The sequence below is a fragment of the Trachurus japonicus genome, chromosome 5 (assembly GCF_045865225.1).
Source record: "Trachurus japonicus isolate A0001 chromosome 5, Traja_1.0".
NCBI lineage: Eukaryota > Metazoa > Chordata > Actinopteri > Carangiformes > Carangidae > Trachurus > Trachurus japonicus.
In genome coordinates, this window is record NC_140911.1 from 7,419,028 (window position 1) to 7,445,954 (window position 26,927).

Here is a 26,927-nt window from a genome sequence, read left to right on the forward strand (position 1 = left end):
AGAAGCACACATGAAGCACCAGCGGGAGGATTTGTGTGAATCTGAATGTCCTGTATTCCTCTGGTGAATATGGATTTCTATTCTCCTCGGCCTTGTTCAGCAGCCGGTACCAGTGCTGATATAATGAGTTTGGTGGAGTCTTGTGTTCTCGAGGTAAATGATGCTCGTGTGAATTGGTGTGAGCTGCTGCTTCTTATTCTTTTCTTTTTTTTTTTTCTTGTTTTGCCTACAGTGAAAAGCACAAGTGTTTAAAAACAAGAGACTGAACTCCTCTCCTCCCTCCCCCCCAGGAGTAATAGCAAGTTAAGGGTACTCTACTTAAGCTGCTGAGGGAGGAGGACGAGCAAAACAAGCATCTGAAAACCAAATTTCCTCTCCGAGTGTTGCATGGCCTCATGGGAAAATACGAAATCCCAAAGTTTGTTAGTGCTTTGAGCCAGAGCTGTGATTGTGAATGGATGGAGGGGATGCTTGGACACATAATTTACAAAGGACACACTCACACACACACTGACTGGTGCAGCCACATGCTGTCACATAGACAGAGCACTAACATATGTGATATATCTGATGTCACACGCAAATTGGAAGAAAGAGGAAAAAGGTCGAACATGTCACATCTTCATGCTGCCACTGTAAATTAGCACCGGCCACCTCCTCTCTTGCTCTTTCTCTTGTTATTGTTTTTAGCCTATATCTGCAGCCTGCTTCATGCTTTTGCATCAACTCCACGTCGGTGCCTCGATGCCATCGTGCACCTTTTGAGGTTCTGCATGGAGACTCGAGGGAAGGGTGATTCGCGAAGCTTTGTTTATCTTCCTGTTTCTTTCTTCCGGGCACAGCGAAGTGGAAAGAGTGTTTTTATAGTTGGAGAGGATTGATGTGGAACAACAAATGATTTTCTTGCAAATGTTGATTCACAGAGAAAGGAGGAGATGTTTGTTGATCAACTACAGTAGATGACAGTAGTTTTCATTCAGTAAACACCTCCGCTATAACACTTTGAAAATGGCGGTATAATGTAGCATGATGGAGAAACTGGGAAAGCTACAGTAGGCTAAATGCCAGAAATTTTTGGGAGGTGCACGTCAAAGGTTTGCGGCGCAGCAGAGGGCTCTGCAGTGGGAACGCTGTCAACTGGAGTCAGAAGCATATGTAAATCAAGCTTTAAAGCCCCTGTACGGAGCTTTTAACTATAAGCAAAAGTCTCTGGTTTCTGCTGATGTGTCTCTGTTACTTACAACAGCAAATGAGCCCATCGGTGTGAAGATACGCTATTTCTAAGTAGGCTAGTCTAATTCTATGCGTCTGGAAGGCATGGTCGGGTCGGACCACTGACGAAACGATACGAATAGATACATTACGCTGCAAAAAAAAAAAAAAAAAGAAGCAAGTCCCGTCTTCTTTCCAACGTTTCCAAAACAAATCTACACTTGCCGGCCAGACAAACGGGGAAATGCAGTCTTCATTCCGACAAAACACCACCGCTTTCGTCCACAGGGGCCGCCAAAATCAACACTAAATGAAAAGTCTGTAGCTACAGGGGCTTTAAAGGTGTTCAGAAATGGCCATTTGTTCTGTTTGTCGCGCCTCCTTCCATGAGTTTCCACAAGTTGCCACACGAGTTTACCCGAATAAGGAAAACTAATTTGATTGGTCGTTATCGAGCGGGCGGGATATTCAATGTTTGGGGCGGGACCGAGCCCTGTGTGTATGTGTGTATGTGTGAGTGTGTTTAGCTAACGTAGCTAACTGTTAGCTAGTAGTCTTGCTACGTTATAGCTTGCTAACTTAGCTAGCGAGGCTAAGTGATGGAGCGCAGGGATCCGGAGGAGGAGAGTGGAGTAGGGACGGAGGAGAGTTTGTGTCGATGCTGGTGGACGAGTCTCCTCGTTTGTCTCAGACGTTTGATTGATGGATGACGGATCCAATATCAGTGGCTGATGAATCGTGAGCAACGTGACGCATAATTCTCCATGCGTCCAAACTACCCACTTTCACCCTGGATTTACTCGAAAATAGAATTTTGCACAAAGTTTGGGCTACATTGTCTGATAAATGAATGATGACACTAATGTTAAGACCCAAGATCAATTTTCTTTTCTGAACACCTTCAAACTTCATCAGAAGAAAAACGACTTTTGCTCTTCACCATTTTTTGGGTTTCAGGTGTGAGTTTGCTTCCTTTGTAACAGCACTGTTGGATCCTCCAGCTGCACAGTAAAAGTTGTTATTTGTTGTGTGGCTGTAAACTGCTGTTTGTGCTGCAGTTTAATATGGGAGGGAGAATTGATGAGGTTTGTTTCTGTGGGAGTGGACGCCGGTGTCGGAGCTGCACATGGTCCCCAGTGGCACAAAAAAACCAAAAACAAATTGATGAGTCGAAACACAATCACATAGCAGAAAAAATGTCTGTGAGGCGATGACTGCATTTTTATGAAAGCAACAAAACACTCCAAGATGAGTCAGTGCATTAGAAATTTGATCCATGCCTCCTGGTCCAGATCCAGAACTTCATGTGAATTTAGAGATCTTTTTCCTCCTCTCGGTGCAAAGTGCTATTGTACTTTTGGACCCCACTATCAGTAAATTGTTTCCGCGCCATTCACATTCGCACTGGAAGCCAACAGGAACTCAACCAGCTCTGCCACAGAAAGATGCCAGGGAACCTAATTTATGGACCCAAAAGTGCTGAAGCCTGAGGAAGCATAAAAAAATACAACAACAACGAAAAAAAAAACATTTGGCAGATGCAGCCAGTGAGTAACCTCTCTGTGAATGAACATGGCACCGAAACCGCATCAAATTTCCTTTTTGTCTGTTGTGGTTTGTGAATTAGAAAATAGCAAAACATCGTCTTATAAAGACAAAAGACGTCCATGAGGATCTGACAACTGTTTCTCCAGAGCTCAGGAGGTAGAGCTGCTCGTCTGCTAACCAGAGGGCCGGTGGTTCGATCACTGCTCCTCCAGTCACACATGATAGACATGTTGAAGTGTGCCGGCAAGATACTCGGTGTGTGAATGTGACTGTAATGTAAATCGCTTTGAGTGGGGGTAGACAGAAAAGCACTATATAAATACACTATACTGTATAAATGTCCATTTACCACGATAAAAACAGGATTCGCAGTGTTGTGCAACTGACTCAAACTCTACAACAATAGATTTTCTCATTCAGCTGTCATCAAATGTGCATTTAAACAAGACTGCATCCTTCACAACCATATAATAAACCTTTTGTATGTAGGAACAAATCATCCAGCAGTTAGCTTGGTCAGCCCTCCAACACTAAAGAGGTGGTGACTTTGTATATTTCTTTTGGGATAGATGCACCTAAATTTTGTTGTACTTCATTGCTTGATGACAATAAAAGGAAATTGAATTGAATTGAGTTGAATGGACATCAGTCAGCCAGAAATAACCTGTCGTTGCAATTCGTCTCACTTCCCCGGTCGCCTGTCGCCTGTACCTCACTCCAGACCAAATAGTAAACACTGTGAGTACGTATTTCGGTGTGATGCATGACCACCCAACACTGCTTGTAACTACAATAACTACAACACAGTTACAAAGTCTGTCTGTAGTTTAACTCGTGCTAATAATAATTTTTCTGAGGCTCTGTTCGATTCCTCTCTTGGTTTCATTAGTGCTTCTCTTTTTGATTTGAACATGACACAGCGTGTAGCTTTTTAAAACTTAGACTTAAAGGTAGAAACCTTGGAAAGTTTCGCTTTCACTGAGACTTCAGTGTTTTTTCCTCTGTAACTTTTTTTTCTTCATACTTCTATCACCCAATTTAAGTTTCCTGCGCCCGAAACAACACCTTCAACAGTTGAGTCACGCAGCCTCACCTCTCAGAAACATTTTCTACAGTTATCATCAAGACATAGACATGGATTTTACAGATGTTAAAATGTTAAATAATATGCAATATGAAAACAAAAATTGTATTTTCTGCTATGATTCAGCAGCAAAAAACAGAAACAAAAACGGAAACAACAATAAAAATACTAAAGAATGAAAGAGTGATGTATAGACCAGTAACATACAGGTGCGTTTACATGTTCGGAGACAGTCAATTAAGTTTTCTAAGTTGTAAAACACAGAATTGGTTTCCAATTCACATTAGCAATGTGTCTTATTTCATGACGAAATTGATCGATTAAATAAAGCATTATACGAACTGATAACGAGTCAAATTGCTCTGCCACCAGTTTCAGAGATTTCAGTGTTGCAGCCAAGTTACATAAGAGCTTTCACACTTCACCGATCAACTCTGCAGGAAAACGGCCTCTAGACCGGGAAAAACCCTCCAATCATCCCGACCGTAAAATCACAGTAAGAGCACTTGACTCTGGAGGAGCCGGCTGAGGAAGGAAGGAGCTCAATCACTCAGGTCTATGATCTCACACGGTGAAAGTCAAAAACAGCGGAGACTTTCTTCATCTCATGAAGCCAATAATACAACAGTATTAATGTGACAGGCGTGATCTGCTCCATGATAAAGCCTCGCTCTAACCTGAGCCCGGAGCTGGAGGCTGCTGTCAGGAAACGTTACGTACAGGTCACAGTGAGTCACCTGTTCGGTTTCACTCACACAGCTTCACCTGGAGCCGCATCAACACCCTCTCCTCCTCAACAATATGATTGTTGATGTGATGGTTTATCTCCGTGAGGAGAGAGGACGCGCTCAAATGTTTCTATTTATAGACCCATGTCAGCGAAGATGACAGAATGAAGCATCATTTGGCTGGAAAGTAAAAGTGAAACGCTCGTTATATTAATTATGTTTTGTGTGCTTGATTGGACTAACAGCCTGTCTTACAAGAGTCAGAGTAGAGGCACAAAGAGGAGTTTTTATTGTAGTGAGGTCTTTACATATGCATACAGCTTATGCATTAAGCATACACACATATGCACACACATTTTCTCTCTCACACACACACATACAGTATATATACACACACTCTCTCTCTCATAACAGAGTCCCCCGCAATTTCTCAGCTACATTTGAATGAAAGCCCACACAGCCATCTGTTCTGAGTGGGTAAAGACACGAGCAGCAGATGAAATGGGTCATCTGACTCTATGAATACATATGATTTCCATTAAATCATTATCCATTATACATCCACTCTGGATCAAGTTGGTCAACTTGCTCTGCATTGACAACTTGCACCATGGGATGAATAATGATGTCAAACATGGGGGCGGGCACCAGTGATGGACATTTATTTATATACAGTATTCACACACATACACACACATACTCCTAACTCTATAACAAGCACACATTTATAAATAGAGACATAAAATAAAAACAAAAGTTCAGAGTTCCACAGAAACTGAAAACAGACGACATTATAAATCATACAAACACAAACCAGTCAACATCACACTCTGGATATTCATCATGCTGCCTCTCTGTTCTCTGCTGAGAAATGTTGATCATCTTTTAGTGTCTTATTCACAGGCAATTTATCACACAGGTGGAGGAGTGTTGCATATGGCGGTGGGGGGGCGGTTACACTAACATCTCTTGTCATTTGTTACGTTCTGAGCTCTTATTCCCTCAATTATTACAATAACATCCCATTTTATCTTATGATTTATTTTTTCATGTCAGTAGTTTTACTTCATATCTGCAGCTCGGCGCTTAAAAGTCGTATGTATATATTTTGTGTTTATTATCAACAAATCCCATTAAAAAACCAAAACTAATAATGTGTCAGTTCATGTCTCCACATGTTCTGACTTTTCTAACCTCTCCATGGCCGTTAGCCCCAACCCAGCTACTTCCCACTAATGATGTAAAACCTGACAAACAGGCTGGGAAATATATACAGACTAATATATATACTAGACTAATTACTTTTTTAATACTTTTCTGAAGTCAAAAGCAAACATTACTCAAACAGGAGGAAATGCACCTGCTGAGGGGATTTCTTTCTACCTATGGATTAATACACATCAGCTGCATAGTGGGGATTTACAGTTTGTTCATGAGACGTTAATAGTTGCCAATCCTATGATTTGTAACATTAATTTTTGCATTGACTCATTCAAATAAATGTCCATAAATAGTCTACCCTCAGCAGACACTCAGATGAAGCTTGGACATTAGACTTTATTCGCTTTTCTCTGACGAGAAGTTACAGGTTTCATTTTAAATAGAATAGTTATTGGTTCCCGACTTCAATTATTCACCAGACGTCATTTAATGTTTATTGTGTGGACAGAAGAAAAGAATTAATGGACAAACAGACAGAAGAATGAGATGATTAACCGAGAAAATGGATGGAAATGCTGCACAGCCTAAACCAAACAGGCACAGTTTGAGCTGGCTTAATGCCTCCCCTGTGTGCTGTTTAGTATCCAAAATGTCAACATATTGATCATTACATTGTCAGGTTTTTTTTTTCTTTGTTGGTTGAAGTCTCCAATTAGAGAATCTTTCCTGGCATTTTCAGACAACTGATATCAGAACAGCTTTAATGAAGTGTTAAAGCCGGGGACTGTAACTGCTGCTGCATGTTCCCAGTCAAAATATGTCTTTACTGGAGCCACTCGTCAAATACACACACACACATAAACACACACTCACACACACATACACATGGTGACCACAGTAAGAGGCTAATTGGACAGAAGTCGTTTCTTCTCTTTGTACTTTATATTGTGTGTGTGCATGGTGTGTGCGTGTGTGTGTGTGCATTTGCTCACCTCTCTCCATTGTTTGGTTTCCACACCTTGTGTGTAGAGAACGCATACTGTGAAAAGGTACCAGACAAAGATAAAAAGAGATTAAATATTGCAAAAGAAATTTAATTTTCTCTAAAAAGAAAGAGGCAGAAAATGAGGAACAGGAAGAGAGGAAAGGAGAAGGACAATCAGAGAAATGCAGACGCATGATTCAAAATGGGAAATCGATGTGAGGGTTTTGAAGTGAACAAACAGCCACTGCACTCGGAGCAAAACAAGGATTTCCCAAATCACAGGGCAACATATCGACAAAAACACATAAACACCTCAGTGACAGGGAAGAAGGAGGAGGAAAGAGGAAGGTCTGAGTGTTTACAACATACTCACATGGATCTGACTTGGAGAACGTGTCTTTATCCAGCAGGTTTCTGGAAAACAGAATCAAAGACGTTTCACTTTTATGCAAATGTATCTTGACTTTAGTGCAGACATACAAACACACTGTATACCACATCTCAAGCCTTATGCCCCATAATCATCAATATAATTATCCGGTTTGTTGTTATTATTGTCATATTTATATATTTTTTGTACTTTCTGGTGGCTCTGACAATATGTTTTGTTGTGTTTCATTTCTCCTTCAGTCAAACTCTGATTGTAGAGTCACATGAAACATGCATAAGTCTCCCCCTTTCACATTTTGAGAAGACAACATGAGTAAAAAAACACATTATAGTAAAAACACACAATAGGTGGGGATGTGACTTTAAAATGAAAAGGAATCCAACATTCAGCAAAGCAGGAAGAAAAAACGCCGGCCATCCACACATGCAGCATCAATTTTTAATGGTGGTTTTGCTCTGCAGTCGGCCTCGCAACAAAAACCATTTAATTTCAGGGAAACATCACGGTTTTGTTGGTGGAGCTTTGTCGTCATCATGGCTGCAGTGATAAATGCACAGCAAGTTTTAGGGAACGATCGTGGTCAGAAAAAAACAACATTGTCGGTTGGAAATTGGACAGCTCATGTAGTCATCAGTCTTTTTGTGGTGCAAAGTAATGTCAACATTTTAGGTTTTCATTATTGAAAGGAAGAATTGCTCTCTCCTCCTCGTTTTAATTTGCCCCCCAGCTGGAGGAACATGTCTATGTTTGATTGACAGCAGCTGCCAGTTAAAACGATAGTGGGGGTTTGGACAGAAATACACAGCCACACACAAGCTGAGCTCCATCACACTGCAGAGAAACAAGAAAAAAGTTTGGAAACTTTCCAGTAAACATTGTGTTGTTAGAGTAGTTGTTGTTGAAGAGTCGAGACCAAGCAGCAAAAAATGAAGCCAGAGCACAAGTGGCTCTAAAAGTGAATCAATCCCCATTGACTCCCATGTTAAAATGTCCAAATGTTCGCGTTTGCAGCCTGGTGCAAAAGACTGTTTTGGTCTCTCTTTGGCATAATTTTGCTTTGATTGACAGATGGGTGTGTGCATGGGTGCCACAAATTCAGTCTTAAAGGAATAGTTCACCATAAAATGAAATTCAGATTGATGAATACTCCAGAGTAGTTTTTTATTCCTCAAAGTGCATCTGGAGACATGGGAGGGGGGTTCGTAGTCCAATGAAAACTTTATATGAGAGTCAATAGCGCCTGACACAAAAACCTGAAATATTCCTCCACACTGCTCGTCCGCTGCAGTCCAAGTGTCCTGAAGGGATATAGTCCAGAGTTTACTGTAAACAACGTAATTTAGGACATTTTTACAGCCTAAACACTCTGTCTCACTGTATTATCGCGCCCCAGGCAAATTCAATACAGGTGATGTCGTTTCGAGTAAACTCTGGACTATATCCCTTCAGGACTTGGATTGCAGCGGAGGGATATTAGAGGGTTTTTGTGTAGTTTGATGGACCTTTTTGTGTCGGGCGCTATTGACTCTCATATAAGGATTTCGTTGGACTATTAACCGGCCTCCCGGGTCTCCAGATGCACTTTGAGAATAAAAAAATATGAGTATTCATCAGCGTGAGGGTGAGTCAATAATGACTGGATTTCATTTTTTGGTAAACTATTCCTTTAACTCCACAAACACAACTCCAGAGCAGCCCAGTCTTAAAACCACTCCTTAGAAACATTTAGGTGACATCACAGAAGCGGTGTCCATCTTTATCTACAGTCAATGGTTCAGACGACTGTCAGTCTGTGTTTACACTGGACTTGCATGTTAAAACAATCAACTAAACACTTGACAAAAGACATTGATGACTACGACATGTTGTCAATACACTTCGCGGGGGATGTTCAAATCAATACACTCATGTGTTTGTGGTTTTAATCAGTGACTCCATGTGCTACTTAAAGGTAGTTTTACTGTGTGGTTGGAGATAAATTATAGCAAACATCACGTTCTGCAGAGCACTCGCACATGAAACCACAGTCTATGATGATGCACCATTCAAGATATATTTTAATTCTTTCTGCATGTGCATCCATTCTTTCAAACATTCACAGATACAAATTAGCACGGAAATAGTTGGGTTTGGTATTTCATATATTGGCTGACTGAATATGCTTATCTCATTCTCTGCCCTCCAAACTACTTCCTTTACCGTCACCCCCTGTTTGCAACAGCATCCAGCAAGATGACAGATTTTTATATAACATTTCATCTCTTAAAATATGTCAGTTTAATTTCTACCACTGATTCTGCTAATTAGCTTCCCATTTACAACAGGTATTGTCTGTTATGTCATAATTTCAGCTGGTCTCCTATTACAGATCACATTTTTTAAAGGAATCCTCTGAGCCTGAACTCTGATTAGCGCCTGCAGCACTGATTTTCATGAAAGGCTGGAAGCAGGAAATTATAAGCTTGTGCACTGCGAGGACAAAGAAAATCCAGAAAGGTCATTGTCAATGGTCTCTCTCTTGTCCCGCTCCACCCTCCAGTCTCTGTCAGTCCTTTCTGAGATGATTGCCTCCATGTTAAAATGTGCTTCACATAGGAAAATATACGGTTATAACCTCAACCATGCAATCATAGAAGGATATCATCTGCATGCATTGTTTTTCAGGATGCATTTTAATTCATTTATTTTACATATGATTTTTTTTTACAGTCTGCACTGCTGTTTACAACACATTAGTTAAAACACAGTTGAGAAATGAGATGTTTCTTTGTAAAATCGACAGATACAATGTTTTTGATCTTTAATTTAGAAACCATTAGTGTCAAAACATAGTCACCCTCTTATTGTGTCTCACTTCCCCTTCTTTGGATAGTCATTGAAATTCACTGTCGGACTCAGAGATGTACAAGAGTCTTTTATCTGAGACGCCACAGAGAAGTTAATCAGTTTTTGACTTTTGACAGAGAAGTGTTCATTTCCTTTGAAGTGTGTCTGTGTTAAGGATGAAACATGCTGCAGAGAGGGGTCATTCTGTGATGTTCTCTTAACTGCTTCTTTTTTTTTTTTTTACTTCAACATCTCTGTGTTGGATCAACCAGTCGGTTTTCTTAATGCAGCCATCGTTAAGAGGATTTACAGGGTTTTTTTTTGTTTTTTTTCAGATGTTGCGTTGAGGTTGACTTTCTAAGAGCAATGACGTGGCTGTTAACAGATTTTCTGTCTTAGGAGCATGAAGTGGAAGATTTCACTCTGTGACACAGTGTTCAAACTAAATTTAAAATCTTGGAGGAAACTGATTAACATTTCCAACTAGAATCTAATAAATATCCGATGTTAAAGTTCAGAGTCCAACATCTTTCTGATGTCCGGTGGCTGAACATCTACTGAAATATTCCTTTAGCTGTATCTATATTTCAACGAGTGCCTTATAAAGGGTTACAACGGTTCTTCCATGACCCATATGAGATATACTGTATATAAACCCATTATACAGTTTTTTTTAAGGGGATCTTAATCTTTATTGTCCCAGAAGATAAAATGGTTTCCAGCCTGTATTACAAACATATGCCATGCCACTAGACAATCCACAACCAAATATACTTAAATAAATCCTGAGAAGAGACAATCCACTAAAGTGACACTGTGCAATGAGAAGCAGGAAATTAAGATTGACTGCTGTTTAATCGACAAATGGCGGCAGGTAGTGCCTTTTTGTTTCCACTACAGGCACTTTATGTGTTTCTTTTAGACAGATAAATCCTAGAATAAGCTGCCCATTAAATGCCAAAAAACACTAATGCAGTGCATCAAAAGTTTGGGGCATTGAAACAAACAACGAGATGCATAGTTTGAAGTTTTAATCAATATTTGGCATGACTGTGTTTTGACCTCAGAACATCAGTTCTCCTTCGCGTGATGTTTTATTTATTTAATAATCAGATTTTATTTTATTTTCTGAATTTACATATCAACAATGCTCAACTAAGCATACTGTACATCATTAAGTAGTGGTCTGAGCAAGGGGAGAAAATGAATACGCAAAATAGACCCATATACAGTTTAACTTATATGTCACGTACGGTAACATACTGTATTGTATATAACTCAACCCAAACCCAACAACTCTACAGGCAGGCACGTGCACACATAGGGCCCAAAGGGTGCTTGAGCCCCTGCCCTTTTTGCCTCGTATTAAAAAGTGCCCTTTTTTTTTTTCAATAAATGCATTCCTGTTGTGCATGAGGATGTAAACAACCGCGCTGTAAAAATGCCACGGTTATCTAGGTTATCTACCGTACGCATTTCCTTGTAATACACACGGTATTGTGTATGTAGGTTGGTGTGTGTGTGTTGTCCGCTGCTGCTCCGCTCTGTCCCTCACTGAGGGGCGGGGGGGGGGGGAGCTGCCCCGCGGTGCGCGCTCCCTCACATGCACGTCCAGAGAGAGAGAGAGAGAAGTAGAAGCTGCCTCGTCGATAACTCTGTGTGTGCCGCATGTAGATGAGACGTGACAGTGGAGAGACTTGTGTCGAATCTTGTGAGTTATAAATCCACCAACATAACTTCCTGTCAGTTCTGACAAGTCACCGTCCACTTATTCAACGAGCTTAACAGCCTATTTTTTAGGCCTTTTCTCGAAAATTGCATATCCATAATAAAATGAGTGTATCTCTGCAACCACAAGGTCTATTTGAATACTTTTGGTGTCATAGTAAAGGGAAAAAAATGAGGAATTGCTGAAATGTGTAAATTTCAGTATATCTGTTACTGGTGAAGAGTAAATGAAGATGACACACAGAAAAAAATTAATAAAATTAATATTCGCCTAAAAAAAAAATCATATTTTTGATGAGTGCCCTTTAGAATAATGCTGATGAAGCTCAAACTCTCTATAAAATCATTGTACAACATGTGAACATTGTCTCTGCAGTGGTTGATTCTGATTAATTGAAGCAGGACAAAATGATTGAGATTTTACTACAAAATATCCAGGCGAACTTTCCAAAATGTCCATTTTTGGCACAGCTTGGAACCACCTGCTACTATAAACTATTGTTTAATCTTTATTTTCACACAATTTGGATAAACTAACTGAAAATAAATCTACTGGAACCGATTGGAAATAACTAACATAAGTGGATTCAGTCTGATTCAGTCTCTCTGCGTACTGCTGCACTCTCAGAGCAGCTTCTGGGTGGGTTTGGCTTTCAGCCTCTATCTCTGCAGCGCAGTGGTCGATTCGAGTGAGGGGCGGCTCATTTTAACCAATAGAGAGAGAGGAATGACGCTAGACCCAGGTCGATGTGATTGGCCGCACTGGCAGCCATGTGCCAGCCATGAACCAGTCAGATCAGCAGATCCACGTGCAGGCCAACGTGGGGTTGTATGCGCGCGCACCAGGCTTCCGTGCAGGCTTCCGTGTAGGGTCCTAGCGCCGTCGGGTTTCGGCCCGGCTAGTTCAGATGTACACACTAGGCAGAGTTCAACTGGAAATATTGTGGATTTACCCATAACACAACCTTTTCACGGCAAAACAGCAAAGGTAAGAGCAAATGTACGACCATGTTTTGGCCACGCAGTGTCTGTTTTTGCTCGACTTTGCTGGTTGTTGTCTTCTCCCTCTGCCGTGCTGCTGCTAGCTGCTGCTGCTAGCTGCTGTTGCTGGGGGACGCCCCGATGTTCACGTTCAGATGAGAGGTCGCTGATGTGTTTTTGCTTTATGTACAGTTGTATACCAGTCCCTCCAGGATTTCGCGGGCTTTTTTTGTGATTGTTGCGGCCTAAAATGCCTGATTTTGCGGCCACATTTTGAAAAAATTGCGGTGCATGTTGCGATGTTTTAAGCGCTTTTGTTGCGATTAAATTGCGGGAGATAGCGAAAGTTGCAAAAAAAAGTTGCAGTTTTGTTCTGAATAATTAAAAATCAAAGGAAAATGTCACAAATTAATGTGAGGTCATGTTATACCAGCAATTTTCCACTTGTTAAGAAAGGCACAGGAAAATTATATAGAGTTGAAAGTTGTTTTACTTTTAATTAAAATGTCTGTTTAAAAATCGTGGTAAAAGAACTGTTTTAAAATGTCCAGTCTTTGAATAAAAAGGGGGAGGGTGGCTACTCAAGTCCAGGGCCAGGGCCTTAGGATGGGGGAAGGGGCACCTGGCCGCCGGCTGCTCCGCTCTGGCCCTGCAGTGGCGCACTCACTGGATTCCCCCTCGGCGAGTGCTGCGGGGTTGACACACAGCCTCGGGTGGTCAACCAGGACAACTCACACACTCAACACGTTCAACTCAGCTTGTGTTCCTTTACTTATCACTTTGTGCGCGTTGTATCAAGTTTCTTGCCGTCAGCCCAGCCACGCCGTTCCTCCGTGGACTCACTTTCAACCACCGCTCCGTCCAGACTCGGACTCTCTGCTGTGTAACTCGCGGAAAGCACCGACAATTGGTCCAATTTGCGGAAAAGTTGCGGTGATTGTACAAAATTGCAAGATCGCAAAAATTTGCGGGGATTGGCTGAATTTGCGTTAATTGTTGCGATCGCAACATCGCGAATTCCTGGAGGGACTGGTATACGAGCCAGAAATGTGGCGACTGGGTCCACACAGAGGTGCTTTATGAAGTTTGATGTCTAGTTGTTTGTTTGAGTAGTGTTTGGGCTGTGTTTGGGTCATATAAACATGGTTTTTACACGTTGTAGCCCAGCTTCTGCTGTTTAATTTGACGTATAATATGACCATATTCTTTCATAATCAGTGCAGTGGGGGCTTTGTTATTGTTATGCATGTCTTCAAGTCCCCCATATGGGGGACTCTGGATTGAGTCATATTTCAGAAAAGACCCATTTGTGTTTGTTTAGCTAACTGCTTGTTAAGAGTTAAGCCCCACCCCGTCCTCTGTCTAACATCACCTGAATGTAGTGAACAACAGCAACAGGAGGAATCACTCACTCCGCTTGATTTCACTGACTATTTGAATTTGTTTCCAGATGTTGAGTTACTGGTAATTGTGACTTTGCTGTTGTAAATATTGCTGCTGTTCTGAAATATGCACAGTAGCAGTCACAGTAGTCATTTCTTGGTTTTGTGTGTGTAGCCTGTAGGCTTAGCCTACTTCTATTTTGCACTTGCACTCACATGATTTTTTTTTCTGCAAGCCATGTTAATGTGCACCCAATATTAGCCTTAGCCTAGGCTACCAGTTCAGAAGTCATGACTCTGTTTCGGGAAGTTGGGAAATTGGTCCAGCATGTTGACTGCAGTCCTGAAGGCGTGCAGGCTTTCTCTACCGACTAAATAGTAACTGTAATTTTTTTATTTTTTTTTATTTTGATATTAAGGCCTGAAAAAATTGTACATAGGTACTGCCCTTTTCTGATGTTGAGCCCCTGCCCCTCTATAGTCATGTGCACGTCCCTGTCTACAGGAGTGAAAACTAGTCAATACAGAATGAATCTAGTCTGATCCAGTCGACAAAGCAAAAGCTGTGTTCAAACCAGAGCTGCTTTATGAGACACAACCACCTTCCTTCATATCACAGGACGTGGATTTGTTGTTCCAGTTCTTTCACTGAGAGGATTTCCAGTCTTTCACCTGACATGTGTTTCACACTCTCTGTGTCTGGCCTCCTGCCATCACACATGAAAACAGAGATTGACAGCAAACTCTCTCTCTCTCTCTGTCATGTTTTGTCTTGGCTCTCTGTCTCCTCTGCTCTGTCTTTCGCTGTCTGTTGTACTATAACACAATTCTTATGAATCTGTTTTTCCTTAATCTCCCGACCCCTGGCTGTGACTTTGAGTGCTCATGTTACACCTCCATCATGCTTGCTTGACCTTTTCTTAACGCCTGCCAGAGGCCCGGTGTGTACCCAACACTATTACCCCGCTTGTTTTCTTTTTTACTCGCTTGGTCACTACAGTGACATGAGAGCCCTCACTCAAAATGCCAAAGCCTGCAGGCCTCTCTGCTTTTGCTTTCTGTTTCATTTTTTCTTTCATTTTCTTCTGCAGTTGTTATTGTCATGGATCTTCACCTGTGTTTCAATCTGTTTTGATCTTTTCTGTTCTCCTGTGTTTCCCCCCCTCTCTCCTCCTTTCACAGTTTCCAAGAGCAAGGTGAGAAGACACTGATTAAAAAAGAGGAAATAACATATAACACCGAGACCTTGTGTTTTTCCCTGTATGTTCAAAGTCACAAAAACAACATCAGCTCATGTTGTGTCACGGTCAAAACAACTCAAGTGTTGCAGCATTTAAAAAACACCAAGCAGCAAAGTCAAATACAACTTTTCATTACAGTTTGATCTAAATTAAAAAAGAATAATAATGGAATTGGTAGGACTACTACACAAGCAAGATAATTAAATTAACAAATTAGTGCACAGACTTCCACACTGACTTTAAAAGTCATTTTCATCCTAATCAGAAATTTTACAAAGCTGCAATGACTCCAGCAGAAAGAAACTCACTGTTTTCAGTTCATCGTGCTTGTATGCAACAAAAAAATGTTCCAGGAAAGTATTGTTTCTAATAATTGGATGTTTTGTTCATTTTAATTTATTCAGCCCTTATCCAAATATATGTTCAGTTACATTTGGATCCCGTCCATCCAGAAAACAATGTGATGCAGAAATCCCTGTTCATTTCTCCTCCATTGTTTTTGTTTCAATACGAGTCCTCAAGTAAATTTGTCTTGGCAGCGTTTCATGATGAATACTGCCGGGAAGTGCTGTATCACCGTCTCTGAAACCATGTGACTAATACAGTAGGTCATTGATCGGCACCGACTGAAGGTGTGAAGAGTCACTGGTAAAATGCCAAGATTTGATCCAGATTTTTCAAAATAAAAGTCATAAAAGTTGAGTTTGGTCAAATTTCAGATAGCAGCTCTGTGATACCTGAGCTCCTGAGCATCCAAGCTGAAAACACATAATGAATCCTATTTTGTACAAAACCCACAAGAGGCTTCTCCCTGCACAAAAAGCTGCAGGCAGTTTTCTCACAACTTAAATCACTTGAACTGAGCTCCAAACATACCATGAACACGACTTCCCATGTGTTTCACATAAATGCAGCATCGGTATCCAGCTGCCTGTCGTGTCGTTTTCTCTCAAAGCCCACAAATTATTGTTTGTTAAAATCAACTTAGGTTTCAGTTTCTCAGTGCAGGTGCTGAAAGAAAACCGCAGAACGACACTTCAGCTTTTCATAAAGGCCCATTGAAGAAAGAGTTTCAGAGACGAGTTGACTTCAGTTCTGCTTATGTAACTGTAACTCTGATACCAGAAAAAGAAAATGTTGTTATCTCGTAATTATTCTTTCTATCCAGTTTTTCATTATCAAAGTAATTAATACTGGTTTGGAGTGTGAGTTGCTGCCAGAAACTTTCTCTCCGACAACATGGACGCTGCCTCCGTTTCCTGTTTCCTGCAGAGGTGGCTGCTATTTTTCTCACATTGTCTAAAAATGATTGGTTACATGAATCCTAATAAAGACAGTGTTGGGCCTGACCTTTAATCTGTTCTATTTTTGCTTTTGGTTTTTGTTGTTGGTTCACTGTGCCTCCCATTTTATTTACATCTCTGTAGCCTGTCATTACCAATTAGTAGAAATCAGAGTGTGGAGGTTGGCCTCACACGTCTTTACTTTTTTTTTTTTTTTTTCTTGTGAAACAAAATCACATTTGTGCAAACAAGAAAATGTCAAAGGCTTTTTGAAAACCACCCACCCACCTGTATGTGTCTGTGTCGGAGCAGATGACACACAGCAATAATGCAAATATCTGATTTATTTTGGGATTCAGTGTCTCATTGAAAAATGAGTTCTGACAGTAATTATTAAACAGTCACCTCCTCTTCATGTACAAAATTGAAGTCCATATGAGCTACAGGATTTAAATCAGCAATATATTAAAGGTAAAATAGTTTTAAAATGTTCCTCTAGTGCAAGTAAAGTACAAAAAGCTGTTTAAATTAAAACTGTGTTATCGCCATTCCTGATCTCTCTTACAGGGAAACTATGCAAGATTTTTACCCTCATTAAAAATTACATTAAAATGACTTGTTATGGGGAGAATGGAGGCTCTCTGCCTCTCACCTAGGGTCTCTTGGCTGTAAACCAACCTTGAAAGAACCTCGCATCCAACCCGTGTTCCCAGATCTCGCGTCATGACAAACATGGTCTGCTTTACGGCACTACAACACAAACACGCCCGGTAATCCGCAATTTCTTGTTAACGTTACCCACCTCGGTAGACATCGCTCCATAGATTGCCTTTTTACTGGCTTCTTTGAAAACAAATGCACATGGCCAGGGGGGGAGAGAAGGAGGGTTAGGGCCCCCACAGAGTCAGGCGTAGCCTACTGTGAGCTGACCATGAGTCCATGCAACATGTCTGTAGTTATTAAGTTTTTCATTGTCGAGGGTACCACCATGTACCAATTTCCTACTGATCTCATGCAAATTTCCCACAATTCTTGTGTGCTGTTTACATCTTCTGTCATGGCGCAGTCTGTTTTGTGGCCCCGGTGTATGTACGTGAATTTGGCGCAGTAGTAAAAGTTGAGCTTTGCACGGACATGCCCTGCGGAATTATGCTTTCAAGTCCACAAGCCCGAGTTTTTACAACAGTGTTGTTAAATATGCTCTCCGAAACTGTAGGGGGAGCTCTGTAGAGAAAACAAACGACCAAACTTGCATCTTTCCCCTTTGAGTGAGTCATGACACTGAGCTTTGTGTCCTGAACAGCAGCATATTCAAATTTGACATTTAACATTTACATTTATCAGCTGTGTGTGTGTGTTTGCAGTGTGCACACATGATCACTCACCAACGCAAACATCCAGCAGTTACATTTCTGTCTCAATCTTTCTCTCTTTTCCTAATTTAGTTCCTGTCTTTTTTTGGTTGTTTCCTGCACACTGGTCTAAAATGAAACAGCCCATGTTGTGTATGTCACCTCCTCCTCCTCCTCTGTCTCTGTTGTTTCCACCTCCTGTTTATCTGTTGGCTGTGTATTATCCCTCTAATGGTCTCTCCATTATCTCTCATGTTAAACGTAGCCTCAAATTGCTTTCATCCCTCTGACACTGCTCTTTTATTTTCCAACATTCACTCAGTCAACACATATATTTTTAGACGTGACCTGCAGCCGCCCGTTTAAAATCGCTCCATCCCAGTCACACAGTTACATGGCAGCGGTCACAGGTTCAAATCCAAAGCAAACAAACAAAAACCTGCAGATGGCGTGACTGTGACAGAAAAACGGTTTAATCTCTGCACCGTTTAGCTTTATTAAAGCACATGTTTACACTTTTGATTAACTCAGTGTTTGTTTGTGACCCTAATGCTGCAACTCAGAGTGTGAAGATGAGCAGTAAATGCCACATGCAGCACATACAGTTTATATCTGATAGTATATCTCAAACTGGCTCTGCCACAATGCGTAAACAAAGCTTTTTTATGCGTAACATTTGTCTCAGTGTCTGAATTAAACACAAAAAAATACGACTCCATCCTCTTTTTTCTGATGCTGCAAAACAAGCCTGAGCCTCGGTGGTGCAGTGGTTCTGTCGTCTTATCAGAGACATAATTGGTGAGGAAGATGAGGGGTTTTGGGTTGTTGTTTTTTTCATACTTTTACAATGACATAAACACAATTTATTCCAGAACATGATAGATGAGCAGCCCATGTTACTATGGTGATGCAGTAAGATTATACCCACAACAAGCTACCACAGTAATTTGGTGAGACAAACACCCCCTGATCCCATCTTCTTCCTCCTCCTGCAGCTGCTGAGGCTCTTACAAAATATGATGTAGAAAAGTTTGATTGGTGCATTTCATGGTCTCACTTCCACAAGATGAACGTATTGTAAAGATCGAATGAATTATAGTGTTTACAAAGGAAGCTCTATAATTAAACTCCTTTGAGACATTCATAAAATCAAACAACAAATGCACATAACTGTGATTACAACTGCATCAAGATAAAGATTATTGGCTGTGTTGGGTCATTTTCTCCTTCCATTGAATAAACGACCATTTGATGCCATTAAATTACAAAAGTACATTTTGAACCCTGTGCTCAAAACGTTAGTAAACCAATTTACTGCTACTTTTTCCTCTTAAGAAAGATGATCAAATGGCCTCGCCAAAAGCAGGTTGACAATATTAGTATTGTCTGCCATTATGCCCATGACCTATAGCCTACAGTATGAATGAATAAATTAACAGACTAACGAGACTATTAAATTCAAACAAGGAAATGTGAGAATTATGTTAAACTGAAACAAGGATATGTTATAACTATGTTTTATTTACAATGTATGATACGTATAATAGCAGATACCAATAAACAGGCTGCAGCTTGTCTCTCAACTTCACTTGCAAAATACGAATGGGACTGAACTCAAAAATGCATTGGTAGATTATTTCAAAATAGCTGTCAATCAACAAAGAATTCAGCCTTTAGACAGATCCTCCAATCATCATGCAGAAACTCAGCGTCCAGGCCGCGCCCACTGCTCCATTCACTCCCAGAGACACTGACAAAATTGCAGCATTTATCCAAGGACCGTATCGTTTCGCTGCAGTGAAAATAACTATTCTCTACCGCCCTATTGAAGTCCATGGACGCTGAGCTTCAACAGGTTTAATGCACTGAGCATTACAGGAACGTATACGAAGGAAATCAACGTCAGTTGACCTGCGATAAGTTGCTGATTCTGAACGAACTTGTCGAGTTGAATGCAAAGTGAAATGTAAACACAACAGTAGCTACATATTTGACCATTTATTTTTTGACATTTTAGAAGAAGCAGATCTTCCCTTGCAATCTTACTGTACAGTATAGCAGTCACCTCTGAACCAATTTCATGCCAGTTCACTTTATCTGTGGAGTTTGATATTTATAGTCAGGAAGCACAACAATGAATGACATGACTTTGTGAATAAAAAGCACAGCTGAATAATTGTCATTATAAGCTGAAGCTGATTTGAAGGTAACCAGCCAACTTCCCTCTCTCTGCCTGCAGATAGCAGAGAGGTGTTAATTTATAAATGTTGATTTAGATCCCATCTGTTAGATCTGAGACCTCCTCCTTTTATAGATAACCTGCAGTTATAATGGAGGAGCAGCCGTTTGTAACATTTAAATGTTGTAAAGAGAGGGGGAAAACCTTCAGACACACACAGAGCGTGTCTGATTAAAGATGCTGTGAATATCTGCCTCGCCACAAACACTCCCTTTATAAATGTAGCACTCCTGTTGGAGCCATTTCCGAATGATGTTTTATTCTCTCTGAAGTTTGTGCTGGTTTTGCCTTTATCTGTTTTATTCAGTTAAGGTGCTGTTGTCTGTTGTTTTCCTCACATGCAAAGTATCCAGAGAAAATCTGACCTTTAAAGGGGAACCATGCAAATCCAGTCACTTTTTTTGCTGTTTTGTTAACCCTTCTCCCTCGTTCTTATATATCATTTATGTTTTACAATGTGTATATTTATGTAGTCTTATCTGTCAAAAACAAGAGTATATCGATTATGCGGCATCTTTGTGTAGTGGTGCTAGCAAGACAAGCAGGTCGGTTGGTTTTCAGCGAAAAGACACTAGGTGGAAGGCAGAGAGTCTCTATTCTCCCTGTGACAAGTCATTTTCACAATTACTCTAAAGATGTTTAATTAAGGTACAAATCTTGCGTAGTTCCTCTTTAATATGCACAAGTTTATATTAGATACAGCTCTTTATTCCTGAGTTCCCCCACATTTTGCCCAATTACATCAAATACAAAACTTCCTCAATGTTCACCTGTTGCCTTGATAAATTCAGTATAATGACTATTTCTGAAATTGTTGCACTTGAACCTTTAACCTAAAAAAAATGTGAATGTGCAGGTCACAACTTGTCCACCAGAGCGTTTTAGAGTTGTTGGATTGTGTATTTGATGAGTTTGATGAGGGAAACCAAGAAATCCCATTAGCCTCCATAGCGTAGCTCTGAGCAGTTCGCAGCTCTGCTCCGCCGTTCTAAAACTAGCTTGCACAATTTCACAATTAAAGGTAACGGACCTACTGTTATGACTATAGGGATTATGGACCAATTTACCAAAAATATTGAACTATCCCTTTAAATAAAATTGAAACTTTGTGCACTACAGGTAATGTCACCTGACTCAGTATGTTATTTTGCCACACCTGTATGCATAGACATATAACAGAGATGCATTTAAGGACACTCACCCAGGGAGTATAGAGCAAAGCCATGGCACAAAGGCTGCATTAACTGAAGCTTCAAACACCAACACTGAGCCGGCAGCAGCAGCAGCAGCAGCAGCAGGAGCTCAACCTGTCTGCACCAACAACTAGGTCTGCTGAAACAAAACCTCATCAAAGCGAGTGCTTTATTACCCCGAGTCTGGTGTAATGCCCTCCTACTCACTCACTCAGCCCCCAGACAACAACGGCTCTGCCCTGAATGTGGAAGTAAAGCTCACCCAAGATTTCACCAAACGAGACGCTCATGCTCGGTTTTAAAAGAGAATATGTGTGACTCTTGTAGTTACTGTAAAATACAGCTCTCTTATGCTAACAATGGAATCTCCTGGTGCTCTTCCCCACAAAGTAGTACATCTCTGTGAACAGGAGTTGAGCTTGAAAGAAGCCTCTAATAATATGAGGTCAATGCATTTTGTAGAGCAAATCCAGAAGAAAAAAAAAAAGACACATAGACACTTTGAAAATATTTGATAAATTGAAAAAATTGTTCCAACATTTCAGCAGGATGATGAAAAAAGAAGCATCTTTTTTTTTTTCAATTAAATGCGAGTTAGTTCTAAATACGCCTTTAATAACAAAACTCAGCTTCTCCTCACCGGGGCATCATAAAACTACAGCGATGACATGAAATATTTAAAATGTGTCACCAGATTTGCATTAGGTGTTACATAATAAATTTCAAAGGGATTGGCAATACTAAAGGGGGTTTCAAACTAACTTCCTGAAACACAACTTCCCTTATGTAAATGAGGTTATGAAAAGATCTAAGACATGCCGAGGCAGCGGGGGCAGGTTTTTTTTGGAGGGGTGGGGGTAGGAGTGGGGTGTCTCTGCGCACGGGGGAATTTGCGAAATCAAGAGAGCGGGAATGTAAGAGAAAATCAAATGTAAGAACAAGAAAAGAAGACGAGGAAGAAAAAGTGTGTGTGTGTATGTGTGTGTGTGTGGTGTTGGAAGGAGAGAGAGTGAGAGGGAGCAAAAAATGAAGTCCTCCGAGATTAGATCAGAAATAGACCGAGTATAACGGAGTTTCCTCTTGCACAGGGAGAAGAAACAAGCGCCTGTTTCAGACAGACTCACATACATGGCTGCCGACTTTATTTACAGAGATCTGACACACAGCACAATAATTAGACAACTCCTTCCCCGCTAACCTGCTGGAGGTTCCTCAGCTCTCCAACTCTCTATTGCCATGAGTTGCAGGGCTGAGAAAAGGATGATAAATGTCTAGGGATGAGTGTCTCTTTCCTTTTTCTTTTTGAGCAGCCGTTTCAAGACATGCAAATTGAGCTGATGGGATTCTCGACTTGGGGGAAGAAAGAGAACAAGTCAGCATAAATAGGGCTGCCACGGGCTAATAAGTGGAGAAACTCAAGCAGCTGATAGGTTTCTAACTTGACTAAAGGCTCGTCTATACTGCTGCACACCTGCGAAATAATAAATCCAGAGGATGCGTTTCATACGCTGTATTCATATTAAATCACGCCTGTTTAGACATCATCTCCCGCCACAGGCTGCTGAAGGAGCTGACAGACGCCTCTGGCCGACGCAACAACAACACTATCACCACCACATTACAGCGCACATTGGAACAATGTTTGCACTTTGCAGCACTACAGTACAGTATCTTCTTGAGTCTCTGGGAAATTTACATCCAAGAAAAGACTGTGAAATTTATGTGTGCATCCAGGGTGAGAGGTCGACATCGAGGGTGGGTGTATTATTCTGGTGCAAGGAGGACAGATTGTGGGTGGAGAACAAGTCCATATTACTGTATTCATGGAGAGCAGGCTCTGTGACCTCTCTTACTTGCACACAATGCAGCACAGCAGAATCCGGCAAAGGTGTGTATGAATCTGTGTGTGTGTGTGTGTGTGTGCCTGGAGAAAATAAGAAAACAGAAGTGGGTTTTTATCACCTGCATAATCACTGAGTCAATAATAGATACAATTGAAATGGAGGAAAACTGTTTTTTGCAGAGTGTTCTGCAGGTTTGTACTAAAGTAAAGTTTAGGTTGTCTTTTTGTTTTTTTGTGCAGTCCAGAGCAAAAACGTGTTATAAATCTTATACTGGGCATTTTCTTGTTTGATCGCCTGTGTTTATTATTAAAGTCATTGCTAATAGTGTTATACAAGATTACTTTATATGCTACACGGGTGTTTCTAATGCTGTGTCGCACTCCTGCATGTGAAAACAGAGACCTAAACACCATACAGCTAAAACATTATAAATACAGTCCAGTGTCAGAGCTCCACTAAGTTTGACTTCAGTAACAGACATATTGTTGAATAAACACAATAACCCTGATGAAATTTATAGCACAGCTAATGTAATGAATTGAATTAGACTGTATAAGGCGTGGCAACTGAATGCATCCATGAAACATCCATGAAACATCCATGAGCGCAAATACATATTGTCCCAAAAAAATGTATGTTTGGTAAATGATTCTCATTATGTAGCATCATAATGTGACAACACTATGGTTACCAGCCTGGTATTGTTTCACCTTGTGGCCATGGAGACACCTACTCTGTGTGGTTTAAAACCCTGTCAGGTGTTTGTATGTGTTTCTTTATAGACAGATTTTATCTCCATGATAAACATCACGATCACAAAACTTAGATGTGGTCCAAACCAAACTATCACTGAGCGCTGATGTAATGTGCTAATGGCTGTTTTTCTCAGGTTTCCCTGTTTACTGCTCATTTTCCTCCCATCATATCTCCACTGCTAATATACAACCCACTCATTTCCTGCTGCAGTCTCAAGGCAAAACACAGGTTTGCGTGGCTGTTGTTATTGTGAAGCAGTCGCAGGAGACGTGATGTGTTTGTGACCGAGGTGAAACAGATGACAGCTCTCATTCCTCAAAAGCCTCAGAACAAAACCTAATGGGTTCATTTTGTGTTATTACTTTTGGGGGGTGGGGTAAAAAACAGAAGTACAAAATGTACAACAGCTTCAATATTAGAAAAAAACATTTTCAACAAACCTGAAATGTCACTGCAAAACATACAACCAAACACCTTGATGCTCCAGTATTGGTTATATCCTCGGTCTAACAAACACATTACAGATGCATTTGGTAAAAAAATAAAAATAAAAATAAAAAGTTTTAAGAAAGAAAATCCACTATTTTTTATCTCCTAAAAGCCTGATGTTTTGAGAATACACTGTTTTCTTACGGCAACATACATTTGTCATTTAAGAATAGCAGAAATAGGCTGAATGTTTTCCTCAAGGACATTTAAGGTGGGATGGATGGGATGTAGCGTAGAGGCTCTCCTCACACCTCCTGAATGAAAAGACACCGGCGGTGAGATGAAATGAAAAGGAAAGATAGGTGGATGATGGAGGAAGAGTAGTAGTTAATGAGGGGAAGAACAAGGAGAGAAGGAGAGGAGCTGAAAGAATGTACATGAGGATGGAGAGAGGAACGAGTGAAGAGACGAGGAGAGAAGCTGAAACAGGAAGAAAGAGGGAAATGTGGAGAGGAAGGAGAGAGGGAGAGAAAGATTTCATAACGCACATGCAGAGTTTTATTAAAGCTGGATGATGCATCAAACCAACGTTTCATTAGACCTTCATCACTGTCTCTCATCTTATCACTCTTGTTTTCTTATTACTTCACTAATAAGAGTTGTTTGATATAAACATCTACCTTTAGAAAATTCATAATAACTTGTTTGCAAATTATGTTCTCTCATCCATGTTACACCCATAATAACAAAACCGCAAGCTATGGCAATTCGCAAATAAAGCTCGACTTCATCGCCTCAATCACCTCGTTCCAAACCCGGGGTGCTGCTGGCAGAAGCTGCAGCGTCGGATCAATGGCAGAACCGAGCAGGATCGTTTTTCCCACCAGCTGTTGAATTATTCAGGCCAGGATTTCCTCTGGGGAGATTCCTGCTCAGCCTGTCAGACAGATACAGCGAGTTTGCAGCCCTGGCACAGAAGCTGCAAGTTCAGGGGGCGAAAAAAAATCCCCAACAGCATGCATGGACCATGACCAGCGTGGCCCAAGTCAACAGAGGTCAGGTTACGGGCAGCAGTGCATTCTGTACGGGTTAAGACCCCGCTAACCTGTGGGTGATCGATTGTTTATATGTGTAGTCGTTTTTTATTCTTGTTGTCTGCAAACTGTGATGCATTGTTTAGTTTTAAAACTGTCAGGTGAAGCAGGGAAAGTGAGAACCGCCTTTTCTATCTGCACAGGAGGGGAGTGAATGCTGCAAAGATCTGAAGATTAAAAGCAAAATGGAAATGAAAGCAAGCCTATACTGTAAAAAATAATATCCTGGGAGGGAAAAAAAAAAAAAAACTTTTGAAAAACTGCTTCAAAGTAGGTCAGTGTGAAATGTGTGATTGTTTCAGTGAAGTGGGTCACAGAGTGAGGATCTCACAGTCGGATGTTCCTCCTCTGCCTGCCCCTAAGACATGTTCCTTTGGCTAATGAGCTTCTCCAGCTATCACAAGGAAAAAAAAAAAAAAAAAAGACTGTGGCATGCACAAGATGCGTGGAGGCTGGAATAATGTCAAATCTCACCCTGCAGGCACACAGCTGGCCACCGGCGTCGTTAGAGAACTCAGATTTGGTAGATGGGATGTCAGGTACCAGAATCTGTCACGACGCATATTATTAAGAGTAAAACTCCGAAAACACTGAAGCTTTTAAAGACCCCATGCCATGAGAATATGTATTTTCCAGCTTTTATTCTGTATCCACATCTTAATTGTTCATTTATCTGTTGATATTTGCCAAATTCATGTCAGAAAGTTAAAACCAATGTATTTTCTCTTCCTGTAAAATGATTTCAGACATTTGATGACTCATCCTGCACTCAAGGGCGGTCCTACTGTAGTTTTGCATCCAATTAAAATAGTTTCTTGTATTTTTACGTCCCTCCACTGAAATATAAATCCAGTCACCGTGACAGCATCAGAGCTGTAACGAGCTAGTTCTGCTGACGCTGTGTGTGTGTTTATGCTAACTTCAGCTCTAGACTCAAGCAGTCTGCATGGTCTCAATCCAAAAAAAGTTTCTCCCTGTTTCATTACCGCCCATCTCAATACCAAGGTCCATCTAAGGTGTGTGTGTTAATCCACAACTGTCCCTTTCTATTTTAATCAAAGTGTTAAGATTTGGTATTTAGAAGCTTTAATAATGTGTTTCAAAGTATGAACTTTTCAGCTGTGAACATGTGTTTGTTTCCGTATTTTAGGACCTTAATAAACTCATTATTTTGGGATTGTTAGTCAAACTGTAACATGTTTTTCATTGTTTCCAGGTCAGGACCAACTGGGACCTGTTATATTTGACATCCAGCCAACAAAGTCTACGATTAATCCAATTATGTAAGTAAATCTTCCTCCCTGTGGGATCCAGGGCCCGGAGGCAGTTGCTTGTTTTGCCCAGTTTGTAATTTACTATAAGTGTATGTACAAAAATTCATGGCAATCTCTCCAATTATTTCTGCAATATTGCGGCGCAGCGTGACTAAAAAAAAAAAAAAATTGCAGAAGAATCCCAACGTAAATTGCA

General features: G+C 40.7%; 1 protein-coding gene across 1 annotated transcript in view; it reads right to left on the reverse strand.

Moving 5' to 3' along the window:
* The window catches only part of cpne5b (copine Vb), a 157,158-nt gene that overhangs the window by 117,057 nt on the left and 13,174 nt on the right, over positions 1-26,927 (reverse strand). The window contains exons 3-4 of the mRNA XM_085775897.1: positions 7,092-7,132; positions 6,726-6,772 (exon numbers count right to left, since the gene is read on the reverse strand). Coding sequence (XP_085632023.1) covers positions 6,726-6,772; positions 7,092-7,132 — 88 coding nt within the window. The remainder of the gene's footprint in view (positions 1-6,725; positions 6,773-7,091; positions 7,133-26,927) is intronic.